This window comes from Danio rerio, chromosome 2 (genome assembly GCF_052040795.2).
Source record: "Danio rerio strain M-AB ecotype USA chromosome 2, GRCz13ab, whole genome shotgun sequence".
Classification (NCBI taxonomy): Eukaryota; Metazoa; Chordata; class Actinopteri; order Cypriniformes; family Danionidae; genus Danio; species Danio rerio.
In genome coordinates, this window is record NC_141022.1 from 6,072,501 (window position 1) to 6,096,488 (window position 23,988).

The 23,988-nt window shown below is 39.0% G+C and overlaps 1 protein-coding gene across 2 annotated transcripts in view; it reads left to right on the forward strand.

Annotated features, from left to right (window-relative positions):
• si:ch1073-184j22.1 overlaps nt 1–23,170 on the forward strand; it is a 27,806-nt gene extending 4,636 nt beyond the window's left edge. For both annotated transcript variants that reach the window (XM_087240434.1, XM_087240435.1), the window contains exons 3-9: nt 1,906–2,022; nt 4,941–5,055; nt 14,284–14,411; nt 15,245–15,356; nt 18,384–18,477; nt 18,565–18,643; nt 22,729–23,170. In XM_087240434.1, the coding sequence (XP_087096560.1) occupies nt 1,906–2,022; nt 4,941–5,055; nt 14,284–14,411; nt 15,245–15,356; nt 18,384–18,477; nt 18,565–18,643; nt 22,729–22,827 (744 nt within the window). In that variant the 3' untranslated portion in view covers nt 22,828–23,170. The remainder of the gene's footprint in view (nt 1–1,905; nt 2,023–4,940; nt 5,056–14,283; nt 14,412–15,244; nt 15,357–18,383; nt 18,478–18,564; nt 18,644–22,728) is intronic.
• Nucleotides 23,171–23,988: the final 818 nt, after the last annotated feature.

Genomic DNA, 23,988 nt, shown 5'->3' on the forward strand with positions numbered 1-23,988 from the left:
TTATGTAACTAATGGGGAAAAAAAGAAGGATGAGTTCATCAAACGCTGGATTCGAAGGTTGATGATCGATCGTGTCAAAACAAGTTGCCATGCGCTTTAAGAGCTGCACCACTCACGCTGCCGGCCTTCAAGCTGTTTAGTTATGTTGTCTCTGTCAATCAGTGACCCAAGGATGTGCGCTATTTGCACCTAGCCTAGATAGACACTCCAAAATCAGCATTTTTTCCCATAATGACTATTGGTAAATCCGGCCCTACCCATATACTGTACGACGGCGAAGCGCAAAAATGTATATTTTAGATATGCTTTATTACATCAACTTGCGGCAGAAAAACAGCATAAGCGTGTATGACCTCACCTCAGATACAGATTATGTCAGTGTTAAATACGACCAAAGTAAGTTTAAGTAGCATTTTACGTGACATTTATTACCAAAATACTGAAAACAGCAGCTGTTGGTTCACCTCAGACCTTTACCTCAGACAACAACTAGAAATGCTTTGAAAATGAAAGTCAGCATCTTGATGCAGTGCAAACCAAACTACATCAGTCCCTGTCAGTCAGTAGTCTATTAATAATGGTTGAACGGTGTATTATTTAGATTAAAATCTTTACCATTTCGTTGGGAGTGCATTGGCTGATGCTTCTGTCGTGTCACGTCGCATAGCGTTTGCTTGTTTATTTGTAATCATGCCATTCATTCATTCATTTTCTTGTCGGCTTAGTCCCTTTATTAATCCGGGGCCGCCACAGCAGAATGAACCGCCAACTTATCCAGCAAGTTTTTTTATGCAGCGGATGCCCTTCCAGCCGCAACCCATCTCTGGGAAACATCCACACACACATTCACACACACACTCATACACTACGGACAATTTAGCCTACCCAATTCACCTGTACCGCATGTCTTTGGACTGTGGGGGAAACCGGAGCACCCACGCGAAGGCAGGGAGAACATACAAACTCCACACAGAAACGCCAACTGAGCCAAGTTTCGAACCAGCGACCCAGCAACCCTCTTGCTGTGAGGCGACAGCACTACCTACTGCGCCACTGCCTCGCCTCTGTAATCATGTTGCGTCACCGTTTTAATAGAGAAATTAAGCATTGTGCAACATAAAGGGCACATGTCTATCGTAGTAGTTTTGGCTCAAACTATAACACGAGCAAAGAATTTAATTGGTTTGAAACCAAACTGACTTTACCATGGTGTGTGTTATAGTGAGGCCATGAGAAAATGTACACTACTAAAAGCCCTGGTGTCCGCATGTAGTCTCAGCTGTAGATTCATCAAACCTGAACTTCAGTATTTCCCCAGACTCCCTGCTGGAGATTCTTCACTTATTTTTTAAGCTTTTGAATATTTTTGGGCCTACTTTATTGCCTTGCCCTGATTTATTCATTTCCTTTTCGGTTTAGTCCCTTTATTAATCTGGGGTCGCCACGGTGGAGTGAACCACCAACTTATCCAGCATATATTTTAAGCAGCGGATGACCTTCCAGATGTGACCCATCACTGGGAAACATCCATACACTCTCATTCACACACATACACTACAGACAATTAAGCTTACCCAATTCCCCTATAGCGCATGTCTTTGGACTTGGAGCACCCGGAGGAAACCCACGTTAACAGGGTGAGAACCTCCAAACTCCGCACAGAAATGCCAACTGACCCAGCCGAAGCTCAAACCAGCAACCTTCTTGCTGTGAGGCGGTCGTGCTACCCACTGCACCACTGTAACGCCCATAAATTATATTATCACTAGCAAAAAACATATCTGTTGTCTGAATATTTTTTGTTTGTACATGCACGTTAAAATAAGGATATGTGTGTACCATCATATGGGAACTTAAAATTCGACCTAGTTTCAATCACCGATATGCATTATACGTCTTTTTCAGGATACTGTCTCCTCTGACATAACCCCTGTGAGCCCCCACATGACATGGATAGCTTTCAGGGACAACTACAACAAGGGTGGAAATAAGAAACCAAGAGGAAATAAAAGACTCTCCAAGGTAATCTCAGCTATACCCGAATAATGTCAAATATGTAGAATGAGTGCATTTGTATATTGAACAAGGTAAAACTATACGTACCCAAACCACTGTACAGCACTGCAGATAAACCCAATGAGAAGGGCCAGACGGATCTGCGGATTTCTGCGGAATTATTTTGGGAGTGTTATAACTAAAACCTTAATATATGAAATAAAAAATTATATCTTTATATAAACTATATTTGATGTTTAAAAGCAAATCCAATTAGATCCACTTTATTTGGTAAACAAAGCAAGTCTCTCATATAATAGATCCACCAGGGCCGGAGTGGGACTCCTTTTCAGCCCTGGAGTTTCAAGCCTTTGCAATTCACGACTATTATTATAACGTCATTTCCAAATCAATTTCTAATGACACAATCATGTCTTTTTCAAGAAAACAGCTGCTTTAGAACTTCAAACGTTTTTTTTTTTTGTAAATATGAGAGCATTAAAGCAAAGAGCTTAGAATGACCAAGAGGCGACACTCAATAGAACGTTCCATTGCAACAGCAGCGCCCAGCAACAGCCTCTAGATTCCGCCATTATGGAGTGAAAGTGATCGGCCGTCCATTGGATCTCATTACTGTCGCGATGGCAAGCAGCTGCTTTGTTTTTTATTTATTTATTCAAAAAGCGCATTAAAGTTGAGATACAACTTGAAAGACGACAATACAACACGTATTATCACGAACATCGGCACTTTTAATAGTTTATTTTACAGACTAATAATATGCTGTTGTTCTATTGAAGTTTTCATTCCAAAATGGCCACCGCGCCCTCTAGTGGCTGTTTCACAAATTACACCAGAGTGTCGCCTCTTGGTCATTCTAAGCTCTTTGATTAAAAGGAAGCTAAATCTCCAACACTATTCTTTAAAACAGTGGTTCTCAAAGTGGGGGTCGGGACCCCCTGGAGGGTCGCGGGACGATGACAAGGTGTTGCTTGATGATTTCCAAAACTCAATTAAATTTTATTAAGTTATTTGTATTACTATATTTATATTCATAACCCACAGAAGATAGTTAATTGTTGCGTTAAAGAAACAACAACAACAACATACAAATTAAGCCATCAGCCTTTAATTTTTATATTAAAATGTAATTAAATTAATTAATGACTATAGAAAAGCATTATATGGTTAATATACTGTTGCATTTTTGTGTTGTCAATATGTTCATGTTTATATTTGCCTATAGTTGTGTGTGCAACGTTTGTATATTTACAGTATAACCACCTTGAAATATGGGGGTCGCGAGTCACTGACATTGTTATTTTGGGGGTCGCTGGCTGAAAAGTTTGGGAAGCCCTGCTTTAAAACATCACAATGTCTGCATTATCTGAATATATATTCTGTGCAAAATTCTTTATAGATATCCAGTCCTTTATTATCAATAATTTATGAACAACTACTATCTGTTACTTCCCCCTCCACAAAATGTTTTAAGGAAGAGTGGGAGAAAGAATTGGGAGTGGAAATTTCAGAAGAAATGTGGCAATCAGGTTTGGAGGATATTAATAAACAATCTATTAATTCTAGACATTGTCTTATTCAATTTAAAATAATTCATAGGTTACATTATTCAATGAAAAAATTACATAGAATTTTCCTAAATATTTCACCTCTTTGTGACAAATGTAATTCATTAGATGCGGATTTATCCCACAGTTTTATTTTTTGTTCTAAGATACAGAATTATTGGAATGGAATTTTTGATGTGCTTTCCGAAGTGTTGAAGTTGCAATTACAACCAGATCCAATGCTTGTAATTCTGGGATTCTCTGAACAAACACATTTGTTGTCAAATACACAACATAAAATGCTCTCATACTGCTTAACTACTGCCAAAAAACTACTGCTACTGTTTTGGAAAAAAAGGAATCCCCTACATGTAAACTGTGGCTTGGAGAAATTGCTTCTATGTTACATTTGGAGCGAATTAGATACTATTTGAAAAGAAAACTGGAACAATTTGACAAAATTTGGAATCCCTTTATCTGTTACCTTGAAAAAAAAAACTCATAATAATGCATCATTTCTGTAATGTTTTAACATGCTTCGTCATCATACTCTATTTTTCAAACAGGTCTTTGTAACAAGTTTGCTTGTTATGTGGGTGGGTGATTTAATTTTAATTTTATTTATTTAATTTAAAATTTTCTCCTTTTTAATTTTCCTTATTTGCTGTGCCTATGTTATAAGTGGACAAAATATGTAAACAGAATTAATTTTGTCTTGAATCTGTGTCTTCATCAATAAAACTTATTTGACAAAAAGATATCCAGTCCTTTGGAACGGTGGTCACACAAAAAATAAAAATTAAATATTTACACCTACATAAGTAACCCAAACAGTATTATATGTCTTAACGCTAAAAATGAAAATAATAAATAAATAAATTAGGTAATATTCGAACTCTGATCGACGGAGTCGTAACGCAACGTGCTGACCACTGGACCACAACGGCTTAATCAGAGCTCTTGATGTAGTGGATCATCTGATTTTTATTGTGTGTAATATTCATTAATATAATTATTAACGGACCAGCCCACTGGGAACTATCCCGGTCCTCCCGATTAGCCAATCCGGGCCTGAGATTTACTAAAAGACAGAAAATATTACTTTACAAACTGCATTGTACACAAATCAGATGAACATTTTCAAACGAGTCAATAATATTAATGTAATTAACTTAAAAACTGAATAAATATAGATTTACACACATTAACTCAAGTAAATAAACAGAATTAATGATGGGCAAAAAATCTTTGCTCCGGCAGATTCCGTGTGGCCCTACCTATGAGGCCTATGTCACATCATATCTACTCTGAGAAAGTGTCTCAAGTTTGGATTTTCCCTATCATGTAATGTAACTTGAAATCTTTCTGTACATCCAGCATGGTCTTCCCGGTCCACCAGGCCCTCCGGGTCCTCAGGGGCCTCCAGGTCCACCGGGCCCCTTACTGCCTTATCATGCAGAGTTTATAAAGGACTTCCAGTTCAAATTAAAAGGTATGCTTGGAGTTCTGCACTTCAGTCTATACACGCAGCATTATCCCTAGGGGTCATTTACATCAGGGATTCTCAACCTCAGCAATCCTGCAGGTGGGCCGCGAGATAGCTTAAAATCAACTTAAATATTACACTGATTATTTGAATTCATTATTAAATATGTTATATTAAAAATGATTGAAGTAATGGCATTTCCCATGTTCTGTGATTGAACAGGCTAATTCAAACTAATTAATTTCGGGCAAAAACAGCCTCACTGTTAAATACAGACATAACTGTGGCTTAAATTTCCAACCACTATGCATCCACTAGGACTACATTCTCGATTGTATAAATGAAACCGTCATGCGAATGTAAAGGTAACGATGATTAGAGTTTGATAACCAGCTTGCGCGTGTGTCTGCGACCCGTACTGTATCAGAGTCACACAAGTTCGTTGATTCACAAACTATGCGTGCTCTCTTTGTGTGAACACTTTAAAATATCTGCTTTGTTTATTACCTGCGAGTGTTTTATAACAGCCGTGCGCCCGTACAGATTGATCTAGCGAGACTTGGTGGTGTTTCAGTAGTGACCAGCTGGTCACTGTTCCTGTCAGCGAACTCCAATAATGTCTAGCTACAAACCCAACTGCCTTCAGATCCGTGTGTTTCCACAGATGTAGAGTGTTTTTACTGTGTTTTACATGTCTTTGTTTACTTTTTATGGATATGAATAGTAGATCAGGGCGAGGCAGTGGCGCAGTAGGCAGTGCGGTCGCCTGACAGCAAGAAGGTCGCTGGTTCGATTCTCGGCTCAGTTGGCGCTTCTGTGTGGAGTTTGCATGTTCTCCCTGCCTTCGCGTGGGTTTCCTCCAGGGGCTCCGGTTTCCCCCAAAGTCCAAAGACATGCGGTACAGGTTAATTGGCTAGGCTAAAATTGTCCGTAGTGCATGAGTGTGTGTGTGAATGTGTGTGTGGATGTTTCCCAAAGATGGGTTGTGGCTGGAAGGGCATTTGCTGCATAAAAACCTGGATAAGTTGGCAGTTCATTCCGCTGTGGCAACCCCGGATTAATAAGGGACTAAGCCGACAAGAAAATGAATGAATGAATGAATGAATGAATGAATGAATGAATGAATAGATCAATAGATGAATAGTAGTCAGTCTTATACAGTTTTTTTGCCGGATGTCCTGTCAGGTTAATTTTTTTGAAGAAAAGGCTCAAATACTCGGCAGTTGTAAAGAATAACTGAATTAAACAATTCAGGAGATTTGAATCTGCGTTTTTTGGCATCCAAATTTTTCTAATAAAATGAGCATTTTTATCCAGCTCCTGTGTGTAGGTTCGATAATATCAATTTTATGGCATAGAATAAGCCCTTTTTGTCATCTTTAAAGTGAAATAACTCAACATAAACAAAGAAGGCTAAGAACAATATTCATTTCTGATGGAAATTCCAGACGGCACATAACGGTTTTTGCATCTAAACTCTTCATACATAGATATATATAAATCTAATATAAAATATATATGTTAATATTGTGGGTGATGAAGTGGCGCAGTAGGTAGTGCTGACGCCTCACAGCAAGAATGTCGATGGTTCGAGCCTCGGCTGGGTCAGTCAGTGGGTTTCCTCGGGTGCTCCGGTTTCCTCAACAGTCCGAAGACATGCGGTACAGGTGAATTGGGTAGGCTAACTTGTCCGTAAGAATGAGTGTGTGTGTGTGTGTGGATGTTTCCCAGAAATGGGTTGCGGCTGGAAGGGCATCCGCTGCATAAAAACGTGCTGGATAAGTTGGCGGTTCATTCCACTGTGGCAACCCTGGATTAAAAAAAGGGACAAAGCTGATAAGAAAATTAATAAATAAATATTTGAATGACTAATGGAATTTTTGATTACACAAACCTTGCAAACTCAGTCAGATATATATATATATATATATATATATATATATATATATATATATATATATATATATATATATATATATATATATATATATATATATATATATATAAGATCTTAGAAAATGTGCATTTGTATTCTTTTAATATACAAACCCAAATCAGAAAAAGTTGGGACAGTATGGAAAACACAAATAAAAAAAGAAAATGGTTATTTCTGAGTTTAGTTTGACTTGTATCTCATTGCAGACAAAACAACAAACATTATTTAATGTTTTCCTCATGATTTTTATTGTGTTTTTTTTTTTCCAATTTTTTTCCATGTATTCCAATTTTGGTTCTTGCGACAGATTTCATTAAAACATTGGGACAGGAGCAGTTTAGGGCTAGAAATCAGGTAAACTGGTTAATTAGTGATGTGATTTGAAACAGGTGATATCAACAGGTGATTGTAATTATGATTTGTTACAAAAGCAGCATCCAAGAAAGGTCTAGTCTTTTAGGAGCAAAGATGGGCCGAGGATCACCAGTTTGCCAACAAATACATGAGAAAGTTATTGAAATGTTTAAAAACAATGTTCCTCAAAGAAAGACAGGAAGACATTTGGATATTTCACCTTCAACAGTGCATAATATAATTGAAAGATTCAAGGAACCTAGAGGACAAGGGTACAAGCCTAAGCTGAACAACCGTGATCTCCGATCCCTCAGGCAGCACCGCATCAGGAATCCTCATTCATCTACAAGCGATATCACCACATGGGCTCAGGACTACTTTGACAAACCTTTTCAAGTAACACAATATGTAGTTACATCCACAAATGCTAGTTAAAACTGTACTGTGCTAAAAGGAAGTCCTATGTTAACAGTGTCCAGAAGCGCTATCCACTTCTCTGGCCTCAGAGGCATCTGGGATGGACCATCACACAGTTAAAAATGTGTAATGTGGACAGATGAATCAGTACTTCAGGTATTTATTTTTAGAAACGGACGCTGTGTGCTCCGGACCAAAGAAAAAATAATCATTCAGACTGTTACCAGCAACAAGTCCAAAATCCAGGGTCAGTCATGGTATGGGGTTGTGTCAGTGCCCTTGACAAAGGTAACTTGCACTTCCGTTAATGCTGAAAAGTACAGAGAGATTTTGGAGCACAATATGCTGACTTTTTTCCAGGAACGCCCATGTATATTTCATCAAGACAATGCAAAACCACATTCTGCACACAGTGTAAAGTCCTGGCTGCGAAGGAAGAGAATAGGTACTTGACTGGCCTGCTTGCAGTCCCGACCTGTCTCCAATAGAGAATGTGTGACACATTTTTAAGTTCAAAATGCGACAACAAAGAGCCCGTACTGTTGCCCACCTTAAGAAGCATAGGACAACCTAAAACTCTTTATCACTCAAATCAGTCCCTAAATGTCTTTTACGTGTTGTGAAAAGAAATGGCAACATTACAAAGTGGTAAATGCTTTACTGTTCCAACTTTTATTTAAACATGTTGCAAGAACTGTGAGTGACAGTATTTACATTTTAAAAACTCTGATTTATGCACAACATTTAATTGAAACATTTCATTTGAGTTTGCTTTTTTTGTATCTCAACAAACAAACAAAAGGTACCGATAAATTAGAAACGACGATCTCTGTTGAAGGCATTTGCATTATTTTACAGTTTTTCTCAGTCGCTTGGGTGCATTTCTCACAGCACTATTTACATTTGCACAACAGTTCATGCATTTCTCAAAACAATTAGTCATTTGTGCACATCCAAGTAGCTGTTTCTCATTCCTTTCAGCAAATTGCAAATGCTTTCGGACATGCATCAATTGCTTTCATACAACTCTCTGCTATTTATGACATTATCATTTGCTTATGTCATGTCAGTTAAAATTAACTAAACTTGTAAATGCTGAATAGTCTTTGCCAATAAAACTAATAGTCTTCATTTCATTACTTGAGTCATTACATACAAAAATGTTGAACTAGTTGTCAAAATCTTGCAAGCTAATTCTATTTTTTTAAAAAAGTGTTTAAATCTTTATTTTACTGAAAATGTCTTCTAAATTGAACAGTTTTTATGAATGATTTACAGACCTGTGTATTAGAGATGCGCGGATGGCGGTTACAGCCGCGGAATCCGTGGATAAGCCGCTGATCGGGCGGATGACGTGACGAAAAATAATATTTTAAATAAATTCGGGCGGGTGGTGGGCGGTTGTACTGTTTTTGTACACATAGCTGGCGCACCAACGAAAAAGCCTAGGACTGACTTCACAGAATGAGAGGAGGAATCGGATACACTAATTCTGGATGAAGTACAGAAGTCTTCCTCTACAAAATTAAGAATAGACGGATCAGCAGAGGAAAATCTACTTTCCTTTTGGGAGAAACAATGCCAGTCATTCCCACGTCTACAGCACCTTGCCAAGAGAATTCTATGCATTCCAGCAACAAGTGCTGCGAGCGAGCGCATTGAGGCCAGGCGCTCTCGTCTGAATGTTGAAATGATGTGTCAAAATGCGTTTTCTATTAGGCTACTATAATAAAAAAAAATTGTACAGTACAGTGCGTTTCATTTAGGCTATTTATTTATTCATTTTTGTCCCTGTGCACCGATTGGAGACGGAGTTCACTGCTGATATTCTGAGAGCTTTATAGGGTGCTTCTCATTTCTTATTTGTGTATCCTCGTTTCCTTCCCTTGCTTTCTTTCCTCGTCTTTCCACCCCTATAGGATGCGAGGGAAGGACGCAAAAAAAAAAAAAACTCAAGGACCGAGGAATCAAATCGAGTGAAAAGACACATCCTCGTATTGTTTAGCGTCACTTCAAAGCGTCAATTAATGCTGGATTTGACTTGCACGTTTGGATTAACTGCATGTCATTAAACTCATTCTCTATTTTCTAATAATCAATAAAGAAACATTCATTTAATAATAAAAAGGAATAAGCCATTCAAATAAAGAGCTCAGTCAGCAGATGGCGGGCGGGTGCGGTTTTAAAAATTGGTCAATAATGTTAGTGCGGATGGATGGCGGACGGATGATGAGTTTTATGATGCGGTTGCGGATGAAATAATAGCCCATCCGCGCATCTCTACTGTGTATGTATGTTGGCTCAGTTCCAATATGTACTGCAATATTGTTTACAGTTGTGCACAGCTCTACCCAAAGAAAGTTTATGTTTGTTGTAAATAAGGGTGTATTTATTCTTCTGCACAACGCTGTAAAAAATTCTAATTGTAAAGAGCATATGCAGAAAAAAATGTGAAACATACATATTCAGTGTCTTGTACTCAGATACCTCACTAAATGCAGTGATGTCTAACTTTACTGTAGTTTTCAATTGGCTGTTCTAATAGTATATAGTACAATCTTGAGCATTTTCACAAAGTTTTACCAAAATCTGACGTTTTTGTATTGAAAAAATGTACAGAGTAAACTGACATAATGAAAACATGACAAAGTCATTTGACTATCTTGTTCATAAACAATGGTGTCAGGACTTTTGATTTTGATGATACTGACACTTTGATTGACATGAATACTTGCTTTTGAGGAATGAACTATCCATTTTGAGCATGTGACGCGCTTTTGCAGGTTATCAGCTAGGTTTTGCAGTTTGTACTAATTATTTTAAGAAATGCATTAACTGTTGTGCAGAAATGCACAGGTGTTGTGAGAAACGCACCAAAGCGACTGAGAAAAACCCTAAATTTCTTCTCGGATGGGATGGCGGGCCAAATCAAAGATTCCATGGGCCAACTTTGGCATACAGGCCTAGTTTGGGCATTTCTGCTCTAAAAGAACTGTTTTGTCTGGGCCAGCTGGCTTTCAACAATGCTACAGGTTTGGGATATATGTTGTCATGCTCATTTGTTGGGGAGGCAGCTAGTCTGATTGTGGGCTGGGCTGATCTCTTAATAGGTGTAATTTTCCAGTACGTGGAATTGACTTGGCCTGGCTAAAGAATTCCACAGATTCCAGATTTTGTGTGTGTGTGTGTGTGCTTGTGTGTGCTTGTGTGTGCTTGTGTGTGTGTGTGTGTGTGTGTGTGTGTGTGTGTGTGTGTGTGTGTGTGTGTGTGTGTGTGTGTGTGTGTGCGTGTGTGTGTGTGTGTGTGTGTGTGTGTGTGTGTGTGTGTGGAATGAGTGCTGGAGCGTTGCCAGGAAGACAGACACAGGTTTGTTTGTGCTCTGGTGCAGTGAGCTGCAGGCTGTTCTGACAGCAATATAAAACATAAAGGCTCTTATTCACACAGAAAAGTTCAGTGGCGCCACACGCTCGTACGCTCCAGGATTCTCATTCCCTCACACTTCCATCCACTCCGTCTGCACATACACACTCAAGCACTCCAAATATTTACATCTTCTATTCACTGTAAGATTGTTTAATGACTTTATATGCGGCCAAGTGTCAGTCAAAGAAAATCCACAACACTTTCCACTGGCTTCATTTCTGTGTGTTTGTGAATATGTGTGTGTGTGTTTGAAGTTCCTAGACTACTGGGTTATATCTTCCTTTCCATGTATGAATCTGATATATGGCAATATATATATATATATATATATATATATATATATATATATATATATATATATATATATATATATATATTAGGGATGTAACGGTATCAGAATTTCACGGTACGGTAATACCTCGGTATGAATGTCACGGTACGGTATTTATTGAATCATTTACAGGAAAAAACAAAACTTATGAAAATACTCCAAAAAAGTGCCAAAAGTGTCAATGACATACAAATTAGCCATCTATCTGTAAGCTTTGAAACAGGAACTTCAATTTTAATAACAAAAAAATATTAAACAATGTAAAAAAATTAAGTTTCAATTTAGTATTGTTGAAAACTCATCACATTCAACATTTAATCACTCACTCACTTAGATAGAGATGGGTTTAAAGGAAAATTATCATATAAATATAATCTGGTAAAAGCTGGTATCTCTGGGCATTTACAATGTCCCCTGCAACAGAAAAACCCCTCTCATTTGGGACTGAGGATTCTGGGACAAGAGAGATATGACTTGGCCCAGGTTGACAGCAGTGGGTAACGTTGTGCATTGTCTTTCCCCCACTTGAGAGGACAAGCCATGAGTAAGATAGAGGTCTCATGTCTGTATCAATCTGAACAGTGTGCTGTGTTTCTGCAATCCCCATGACTGATTATTAGTCGTATTCCCCAACTTGCAGGCACGTGCACACACAGGGCTCAACCTGTGCAGTGCACATGCCCTTTTTAGTCTTTGATAGAAAGTTCCCTTCCAAAATGATCGAAAGTGCCCCCGCGATGCGACATACCCTCCGTCCCGCTTTACAGTATGCGCGAGACAACACAGCTGATAAGAACTCGCGCAACCACACAGCTGATCAGAACGCCCGCGACAACACAGCTGATAAGAACTCGCGCGACAACACCGCTATTCAGTACGCGCGCGGCGACAACACCCGCTTTAGGGTTTTCCAGCTCTTTTTCATCCCTGCTTCTAGCAGCACACTCCATTTCCGCATTACTGGATCTGTAGCGACAACAGACCGCAAGGGATTATGGCCAAGCCTGGGCTGATGGGAATTGTAGTTTTCGCTACCTCCCGTTCGCTTCATTCGCCTGAGCAAATTTTCTCAGAAGATCTATAGTTTTACCGAGTCATGCGACTTCGGTAATATCGAAAAAAATTTATATTGCGGTATGACGGTATTTACAATAACGTTACATCCCTAATATATATATATATATATATATATATATATATATATATATATATATATATATATATATATATATATATATATATATATATATATATATGTTATATATTATATGTTGCCTGCACATCCATGATATGAATCTCCCGTTCCACCACATTCCAAAGGTGCTCTATTGGATTGAGGTCTGGTGACAGTGAAGGCCATTTGAGTACAGTGAACTCTTTGTCGTGTTCAAGAAACCAGTCTGAGATTATTCACACTTAATGATATGGTGTGTGTCCTTCTGGAAGTAGCCATCAGAAGATGAGTACACTGTTTTCATAAAGGGATGGACATGGTCAGCATCCATGGTAGGCTGTGGTGGCATTGACATGATGCTCAATTGCAACTAATGGGCCCAAAGTGTGCCAAGAAAATATCCCCCACACCATTACACCACCACCACCAGAAGCCTAAACCGTTGTTACAAGGCAGAATGGATACATGGATTCTTTCATATTGTTGACACCAAATTCTGACCCAACCATCTGAATGTCACAGCAGAAATCGAGACTCATCAGATCAGGCAAAGTTTTTCCAATCTTCTGTTGTCCAATTTTGGTGAGCCTGTGTGAATTGTAGCCTTAGGGCCTACTCACACTATGCCATCCGTACTGTGCCCAGGCCCGTTTCCCGGATCGTTTGAGAAGTGTGAGTGCGCTGAATCGGGCTCAAGCACGGTTCACTCGGCCGGCCCTGGCCTGGTTGGAAGAGGTGTGCCTGAGCACGGATCACTTGGGCTTTGGCGCGGTACGCTTGTGTGTGAGTGCAAAACGCGCCAAAGCCCGAAACTGAAAGCGAGACGTGACTTTTAAGGGACTGTTTCATATGGATTTAATAATAATTCTTACTGTTCAGTGAACGCAAACTGCCGTAGTTTATTAAAGACGCAAACTCCTCACTTCACGACAGCTGCGCGCCTTCAGCAGACCTCCTCATTCCTGCAGCACGAGAGCTTTATGATTGTTTATGAGCGCCAAAAGTGGCGGATCTGTTCGGCGAAATATCTGACTGCGTGTCCCCGCATCCCAAAGGACTGTTTGGCGAAATATTTGACGGCATATCAAACGACTAATACGATATAACTACAGAAATCTCCACTGTGCTGCTGAGTGAGAGAGCGCTTCTCACTGAACAGCCCAGCAGCGATGACGTAAGCGTACCCATTCTGATGCTCGGTTTGAACTGCAGCAGATCGTCTTGACCATGTCTACATGCCTAAATGCATTGATTTGCTGCCATGTGATTGGCTGATTAGAAATTTGCCTTAACGAGCAGTTGGACAGGTGTACCTAATAAAGTGGCCGGTTAGTGTGTGTATATATATATATATAATGTGTATAATTAATATATAATGTGTACATATTTTAATTTCATTGGTTGGAAAATATATTTGTATATAAGCATCCATTTTGCAATATTTATAACTAAATTTTGTACATGTCATGACACATAACAAATATGTCTTTTGCAATTTGCATATATTTCCACCTATCAGAATTATGGATGGGTTTTTCCTTAAACAGTGCAGTCAGATGGGAATTTGCTATGCCTTTGACCAATGATCTTTCCTCTCAGAGATGGTCGGAACTTACTGTGTGTATTGTGATCAACCTCCTCGTGTGGCCACGGCTTTCCGCTGCCGAATTCAACACAACCAGCTGGTCCACCGCCGCAGCCTGCAGGAGCTCCAGCCCTTCAACACTGTGAGTGCAAAACAGTAATAACAATTTACTCCACTCACGAAGCACGACCTCACAAGAGATCTGAATTAACTTAAACTCCAAATTTAGCTTTAGTTTGGGGTGACCAACCCTGTTCCTGGAGATCTACCTTCCTGCAGATTTCAGTTGCAACCCATATCAAACACACCTGCCTGTAATTATCAAGTGCAGTACAGGTCCTAATTAATTGGCTCAGGTGTGTTTGATCAGGGTTGGAGCTGAACTTTGCTGGAAGGTAGATCTCCAGGAACAGCATTGAGCACCCCTGGCCTAAAGCATAGCCCTCGTTTCTAGATACAGTTGATGTCAGGATGATTAGCCCTCCTGAATTATTAGACATCCTGTATCATTTTAATTTAGTTTTAATTAGTAATTTCTAATAACTGATTTCTTTTATCTTTGCCATGATGACTGTAGATAATATTTGACTAGATATTCAGCTTAAAGTGACATTTAAAGGCTTAACTCGGCTAGTTAGGGTAATTAATCATTGTATAATGATGGTTTGCTCTGTAGACAATCGAAAATAAATACTGCTTAAGAGGGCTAGTGATATTGACCTTAAAATGATTGAACTAAATTAAAAGCTACTTTCATTCTAGCCGAAATAAAACAAATAAGACTTTCTCCATTAAATATTGTAGGGAATACTGTGAAAGTTTCCTCTGTTAAATTCACCGGAGGACTAATGATTTTGACTTCAACTGTACGTTGGTTCAGCAGCAATGCTAGCTTCGGCTGACCACAGTGAAGAAGGGTTGGCAATGAAAGAGTTCGGCATATTCAATAATTCCATTTGTCTGTGTTTTCCACAGCCTTCGAACACAGAGCAGTTCCATCAGAGAGGACAGGGCTTTAACATCAGCAGCGGCCGCTATACGGCTCCAGTGTCTGGCTTCTATCAGCTCTCAGCTAATCTGCTGCTAGGTATGGGTTTTTCTGGACGGCAGATTCTTACTTTTTTTTTCTGATTTTGAACAACTTTCTAATGCTGTGTTCACACCAGACATGGCATGCACGAATGAACCATACTATTCCTTCAGTAGGGTATCAAATTCACTTCATTCACATATGAGTTTCTATCTATCTATCTATCTATCTATCTATCTATCTATCTATCTATCTATCTATCTATCTATCTATCTATCTATCTATCTATCTATCTATCTATCTATCTGTCTGTCTGTCTGTCTGTCTGTCTGTCTGTCTGTCTGTCTGTCTGTCTGTCTGTCTGTCTGTCTGTCCGTCCGTCCGTCCGTCCGTCCGTCCGTCCGTCCGTCCGTCCTACCTTCTGTCTCCCTGTCTTTGTCTATCTATCTGTCCATCAGTCTGTCTGTCTGTCTGTCTGTCTGTCTATCTATCTATCCATCTATCTATCTATCTGTCACTGTCTACCTATCTACCAGTCTGTCTGTCTGTCCGTCCATCCATCCATCCATCCACCCATCCATCCATCTATCTGTCCGTCCAACAGTCCCTACGTCTGACTGCCCACCTGTCCATCCGACCATGCATCCGTCCTTCCATTCATCTATCTATCTATCTATCTATCTATCTATCTATCTATCTATCTATCTATCTATCTATCTATCTATCTATCTATCTATCTATCTATCTATCTATCTATCTGTCTGTCTGTCTGTCTGTCTGTCTGTCTGTCTCTCTGTCTATCCATCTATCTATCTATCTGTCACTGTCTAACTATCTACCAGTCTGTCTGTCTGTCTGTCCGTCCGTCCGTCCGTCCGTCCATCCATCCATCCATCCATCCATCCATCCATCTATCTGTCCGTCCAACAGTCCCTCCGTCTGACCGCCCACCTGTCCGTCCGACCGTCCATCCGTCCTTCTATCTATCTATCATCTATCTATCTATCTATCTATCTATCTATCTATCTATCTATCTATCTATCTATCTATCTATCTATCTATCTATCTATCTATCTATCTATCTATCTATCTATCTATCTATCTATCAATCACTGTCTACCTATCTACCAGTCTGACTGTCCGTCCGTCCGTTTATCAATCCATCCATCCATTCATCCATCCATCCGTCTATCTATCTGTCCATCTGTCCGTTCTGTCCATCCGTCCGTCTATCTATCCATCTGTCTATCCATACATACATACATCTGTCTGTCTGTCTGTCTGTCTATCTATCTATCTATCTATCTATCTATCACTGTCTACCTATCTACCTGTCTGTCTGTCCGTCCGTCCATCCATCTATCCATCTGTCCGTCTATACGTCCATTAAGTTTTGTTACATTTGCAGTTGGCAAATGTTTGTTAGATTTTTGGCCAGTTGCAGTCTGTGTAACAAATATAAAATTTCTAATATAAAAGCGTCCTATTAAAGTAAGAACAATAAAGAACAGTAAAAGTTCACTATAAAAGTGATATTTTCCGTAAAACATCACATTTGATGTGTGTCTCTCACATTGTCCCACAGCAGCATTAATAAATGATATAGAATACTGCACATCGCTTTGTATAACTTATTCAATGTGGTGTCCATCTCATTCAACCCACAGCGGAAGTCAAAATAATTAGCCTTCGATTTGTTTTTTTAAATATTTCCCTAATGATGTTTAATAGAGTAAGGATTTTTTTTACAGTAATTCCTATAATATATTTTTTTTCTGAATAAAGTCTTAATTGTTTTATTTCGGCTAGAATAAAAGCAGTTTCACATTTTTTAAACAATTTTAAGGTCAATATTATTCCCCCCTTTAAGCAATATGTATTTTTGATTGTCCACAGAACAAAACAGTTTAATATAATAATTTGTCAAATTACTGCCTAATTAACCTAATTAAACCCTCAAATGTCCCTTTAAGCTAAATAATATCTTTAAAAATATCTAGTAAACCATTATATGCTGTCATCATGGCAAAAAACAAAGAAATCAGTTATCAGAAATGAGTTATTAAAATTATTATGTTAAGAAATGTGTATCTTCTTTCCTTTTAAACAGAAATTGAGGTTAAAAAAAAACCTTCAACTGTATGTAATATTTGGGGCATTCGTGTTTTTTTACATACTTTCTCTGGTATTTAGTCGCTTTTTGTAATGATGTAGACCAGTGGTTCTCAAACTGTGGTACGTGTACCAATAGTGGTACGCAGGCTTCCTTCTAGTGGTGATATCAAATGTGTCATACAGTATTTTTATGCTCCATATATTTCAAAATTTATCAAAAATGATTTATATATAAATATGACATATAATAATACTTATTATATAACATGTAGCCTATATTTCTGATGTCCAGGCAACATTTCCAGGTGTTCATGAATTGGCTACTATATATTAATACTTTACATTTCAGTATAGCACTTTTCTTTTTACTTTTACGAACATTAACCAACCATTTTTAACTTTTTATAAGCACATTTTAATTTTAAATGTTGACATTTTTAGTTAGTTTGTTTGTTTTTTTTACATATAAGCACAGTACACTACAGTGTTAATGTTCAGACTATTTATAATGTTTAAAATGGCTGACAATAATAAATATTCTTAATAATAGGAATTAATCTGCCAAGTTTTCGAACTGTGCAGAGCTGTAGCTGCTTTACTGGGCTTACTACGCCACTGTATTTTAATTTTGCTCATTATGGTGGTACTTGGAGAGACACATTTTTTTCTGAGGTGGTACTTGATGAAAACAATTTGAGAACCACTGATGTAGACCCATGCAGCGCTGCTTGCAGGTCATTCGAATTCCTCCATTTAGACTTAACAGCAGCATAAAAGACAGGCTTCATTGCATCATTCTCCATGCTAAAGCACACGCAATGCCCTATTCCTGATTTCATCATCTCATTTCTCAGAGTGTGGTGAATTCTGCCTAACAAACAGTCTGTCCTGTAGATAAAGCTCAGAGGAACAGGGGTGGGGTTCACGGTCAGCTTTGCATCATGCATCTGTGTTTGTGTGTGCTTTCAGAATCCAACTCAGAGTCTCAGAAAAAGGCCCACGGCAGGCAGAGGGACAGTGTCAGAGCCTCCATATGCATAGAGTCTCTGTGTCAGAGCAATGTGTGAGTGGTAAAGATCCGTGATTTGAAGTGTAATTATAAAGCCACGGTCAGTGGAGCAGAATGATGAATGTGTTTATAATGCGGCAGGTCTCTGGAGACGGTGACTGGGGTTAGCGCTACAGGAGGAGTATTCAGTATTCTCCTGTCCGGGACGCTTTACTTGCAGGTATGACAAGCCTGTTTCACTGAACAAGAACAGAACCGTCTTGTAACATGTCCATGAACAAAGATGTAAATATTTGCTTCTTGACAATATGGTTAAAGCCATTGTGTTGAGCACATAAATAATAACCCTCTTTTATTAACATGATGCTCAATTTCAGGCTAAACATTTACTCAAAGGCACAAGATCAGTTTTACTTTACATGTATGGATGTGGCAGCTGCTTTTATTTAGAGTGATTTAAATTGGGTTGAGGGTGTACACAGTTGTCACTCCCTCATTCACACACACACTCACCTACTCATGCATGCACTCACTCATTCACACACTTATCCATGCACTCAGATTCATTTATGCACTTAATTACGTATTTACTGAGTCACAAATGCACTCAGTCACATTCACACTCATTCATTCAATCAATCACGCACTCACTCACTCACACACACTCACTCATTCATTCATTCATTCATTCACTCACTCAATCACGCATTCACTCACGTACACACTCACTCATTCAGTCAATCACGCACTCACTCACATACACACTCACTCATTCATTTATTCATTCACTCACTCAATCATGCATACACTCACGTACACACTCATTCATTCAGTCAATCAATCACGCACTCACTCACATACACACTCACTCATTCACTCAATCAATCACGCACTCACTCACATACACACTCACTCATTCATTCACTCACTCAATCACGCACTCACTCACATATGCACTTATCCATTCATGCAGTCACTTAATGACGCACTCACTCACTCATTCATTCACTCAATCACGCACTCACTCACATACACACTCATTTATTCACTCTATCACACACTCACTCATGTACACACTCACTCATTCACTCACTTAATCACGCACTCACCTACATACACACTCACTCATTCATTCACTCACTCACTCAATCACACACTCAGTTACATACACACTCACTCATTCATTTACTCAATCACCCACTCACTCATTCATTCACTCACTCAATCACGCACTCACATACACACTCACTCATTCACTCACTCAATCACGCACTCACTCATTCATTCACTCAATCATGCACTCACTCACGTACACGTACACATTCAGTCATTCATTCACTCACTCAATCACGCACTCACTTATTCATTCACTCAATCACGCACTCACTCACATACACACTCACTCATTCATTCATTCACTCACTCAATCACGCACTCATTCATTCACTCAATCACGCACTCACTCACGTACACACTCACTCATTCATTCACTCAATCACGCACTCACTCATTCATTCACTCAATCATGCACTCACTCACATACACACTCACTCATTCATTCACTCACTTAATCACGCACTCACTCACATACACACTCACTCATTTATTCACTCAATCAATCACGCACTCACTCACAAACACACTCATTCATTCACTCACTCAATCACGCACTCACTTACATACACACTCACTTATTCATTCACTCACTTAATCACGCACTCACTCACGTACACACTCATTCACTCACTCAATCACGCACTCACTCACATACACACTCATTCATTCACTCACTCAATTGCGCACTCACTCAAATACACACTCACTCATTCATTCACTTACTCAATCGCGCACTCACATACACACTCACTCATTCATTTACTCAATCACGCACTCACATATGCACTTATTCATTCATGCACTCACTTAATCATGCAATCACTTAGATACACACTCATTCATTCACTTAATCAATCATGCACTCACTCACATACACACTCACTCAATCACGCACTTACTCACATACACACTCACTTATTCATTTACTGACCTAATCATGTACTTACTCACGTACACTCTCACTTATTCAATTACTCACTCAATCATGCACTCACTCACATACACACACACTCACTCATTCATTCACTCACTCACGCAAACACTCACTCATTCATTCACTCAATCAATCACGCACTCACTCACATACACACTCACTCGTTCATTCCATGACTCAATCACGCACTCCCTCACATACACACTCATTCATTCACTCACTCAATTATGCACTCTCACATACGCACTTATTCATTCATGCACTCAGTCATGCACACATTCACTTACACACTCATGCACGCTCTCACCCATTCACAAACTCATTTATTCATGCACACACAAACTCATTTATTCACGCACACATTCATTTATTCATGCACACACTCAATCATTCAATTATGCACTCACCAAATCATTCAGACACTCACTCACTAATGCACTCCCTCACTCAGTCATGTACACACTCACTCATTCATTCATGCACTCACTAATTTACACACTCATTAATTCATTCACGCACTCACTCTTTAATGCAAACACTAACTCATACACATTCAATCATTTGCTCACTCACTCATTTACACACTCACTTATTCACACACTCACTTACACACTCATGCATGCACTCACCCATTCATGCACTCACACACACATTCACTTACACACTCATGCATGCACTCACCCATTCACACACTCATTTATTTATGCACACATTCATTCACGCACTCATTCATTCACACTATCACTTATGCACTCACTAAACCATTCAGACACTCACGCATATACACGTACTCATTCACGCACCCACCTAATAATGCACGCACTCACTCACATACACACTCATTCATTCACTCACTTCACATTCACTCATTCATACACTCATCCACAGACTCATCCATGCCCTCACTCATTCAGGCACTCACTCATTTATTCACGTACTCTCATTCAAACTTATTCACTCACTCATTCATGCACACACTCACTCACTCATTAAGACGTTTATTCAAGGCGCTTATTCAAGCACTCATTTACATGCTCAATCCCTCATTCATAAACTCATTCACTGACTCATTCATGCACTCACTCATTCATTCATGCACTCTCATTCACTCACTCACTTACTTAAACTCACTTATTCATGCACTCATTTATGCACACACTCACTCCCTCATCAAGGCATTTACTCATTCAAGCACTCATTCACATGCTCACTCATTCATTCATACACTTATCCACATAGCCATGCATGCACTCACTCATTCAGGCACTCACTCATTCATTCATACACTCATCCTCATAGTCATTCATGCACTCACTCATTCAGTCACTCACTCATTCATTCATGCACTCTCATTCACACACTCACTCATTCTCACACTCACCCACTCACTCATGCATGCCCTCTCTTATTCTTGCACACATTCACCCACTCATCAAGGCACTCACTCATGCATGCCCTCTCTTATTCATGCACACATTCACCCACTCATCAAGGCACTCACTCATGCATGCCCTCTCTTATTCATGCACACATTCACCCACTCATCAAGGCACTCACTCATGCATGCCCTCTCTTATTCATGCACACATTCACCCACTCATCAAGGCACTTACTCATGCATGCCCTCTCTTATTCATGCACACATTCACCCACTCATCAAGGCACTCACTCATGCATGCCCTCTCTTATTCATGCACACATTCACCCACTCATCAAGGCACTCACTCATTCAAGCACTCATTCACTCATTCGTACACTCATTCACAAACTCATTCATGCACTCACTCATTCATTCATGCACTCACTCATTCACTCATGCACACTCATTTATTCACGCACTCATTCATTCAAACAAGTTTTCATTGATTCATGCACTCACTCACTCACTCATGCACTTATTCTTTCACGCACTTACTTACTCATTCATTCACACTTACTCATTCATGCAAACCCTAACTCATTCATTTTTTCCTTCATACATACACACACACACACACACACACACACACACACACACACACACACACACACACACACGTATATGTAATGTATACAAGTGAAAACTTCTGCAGACCTTTATGGCCGTTATGTGTCAATCTAATTCCAAATATCTGATTTTACCTTTTTACATAAGGCTAATTTTTACTTGACAGTTACACCACAGAATAAGGTTAAATATGAACGCATCATGGACTCTCTTTACATTATTGCCTTATAAAAAACATATCATTAATGTGTTCTTCATTCTTTCACAGGCTGGAGAGTATGTGTCTATTCTCATTGACAACGGCACAGGTTCAGCCCTCACAGTTCTCCAAGACAGTCTGTTTTCTGGCATCCTTATTGGAGTATGAAGACAGTAACAAAGCAGAAACCAATCAAAACTGACGAAATACTCATCTGTATTACGAGATTGAGTTCAGGACTTATTACAATAGTAATGACGTGACGTTTCACAAAGAGCAGCAGGATTGCACTGCGATTGTTTTTATTTTTATTATTCCAAAAATAATGCAGATAACATCTAAACTGTTCATAAAGATGTATGTACTTTTTCATGTGGTATGTTAATGTATCCTTTCATAACAGGGTTGAAGTTTTATTTATTTGCATTTGCTTTATGAAAAAAAAAATATTGATGTGTGTGTGTGTGTATATATATATATATATGCAATAAAATGCTTCCAAAACTGCTGAGACATGCTCTGGGAATATATTTTAGTAAATAGAGTGATTTGTATTAATTGAAGAGTACTTGTTTGTGTATTTTCATTTTTCATTTTGCAATTAATGACAGTTAATTAATGATACATATTCATATATGTCTTCCAACTTAAGCTCAACAGAGGGTGAGCGATGCAACAGAAGCATAGCATAGAAGTAAATCAACAAGAGAAGATTAAAGAGGCTTCAACCGAAGTGTCTGGAGTGGCCCAGTCAGAGTCCTGATCTCAACCCTATTGAGATGCTGTGGCATGACTTCAATCGAGCGATTCACACCAGGCGTCCCAAGAACGCTGCTGAACTGAAACCGTTTTGTAAAGAGTTGGTCCTCCTGGCTGTTGTGCGGGTCTGATTCAATTTCACATACAGTCGATGATTCAAGAATGAGCAGTGGACATTGGGTTTTTCTTCACCATTTCAAACAAACATATTTCAAGTTGACAATGGGGTAGGGTTTGTAGAATTTTAAGGAGGATACGTAATTTCATACATTTTAGAATAAAACATAACAAGACTCGGAAAAAGTGAAGCTCTGTGAATAGTTTCCACATGAATGTACTGTAGTATGGTATTTCTTCTCTTATACTCTCAGAAATAAAGGTACGCAAGCTGGGTGGTACCTTTTCAAAAGGTACAAATTTGTGCCTAAAAAGGTCCATATCCCTGCTGGAAAAACCAGCTTAAACCAGCCATTTCCAGCCTGGTCTTAGCTGGTCAGGCTAGAAAATGACCAGCTAAAACCAGCTTGATCAGCCTGGTTTAAGCTGGACATAGTTGGTTTTGGCTGGACT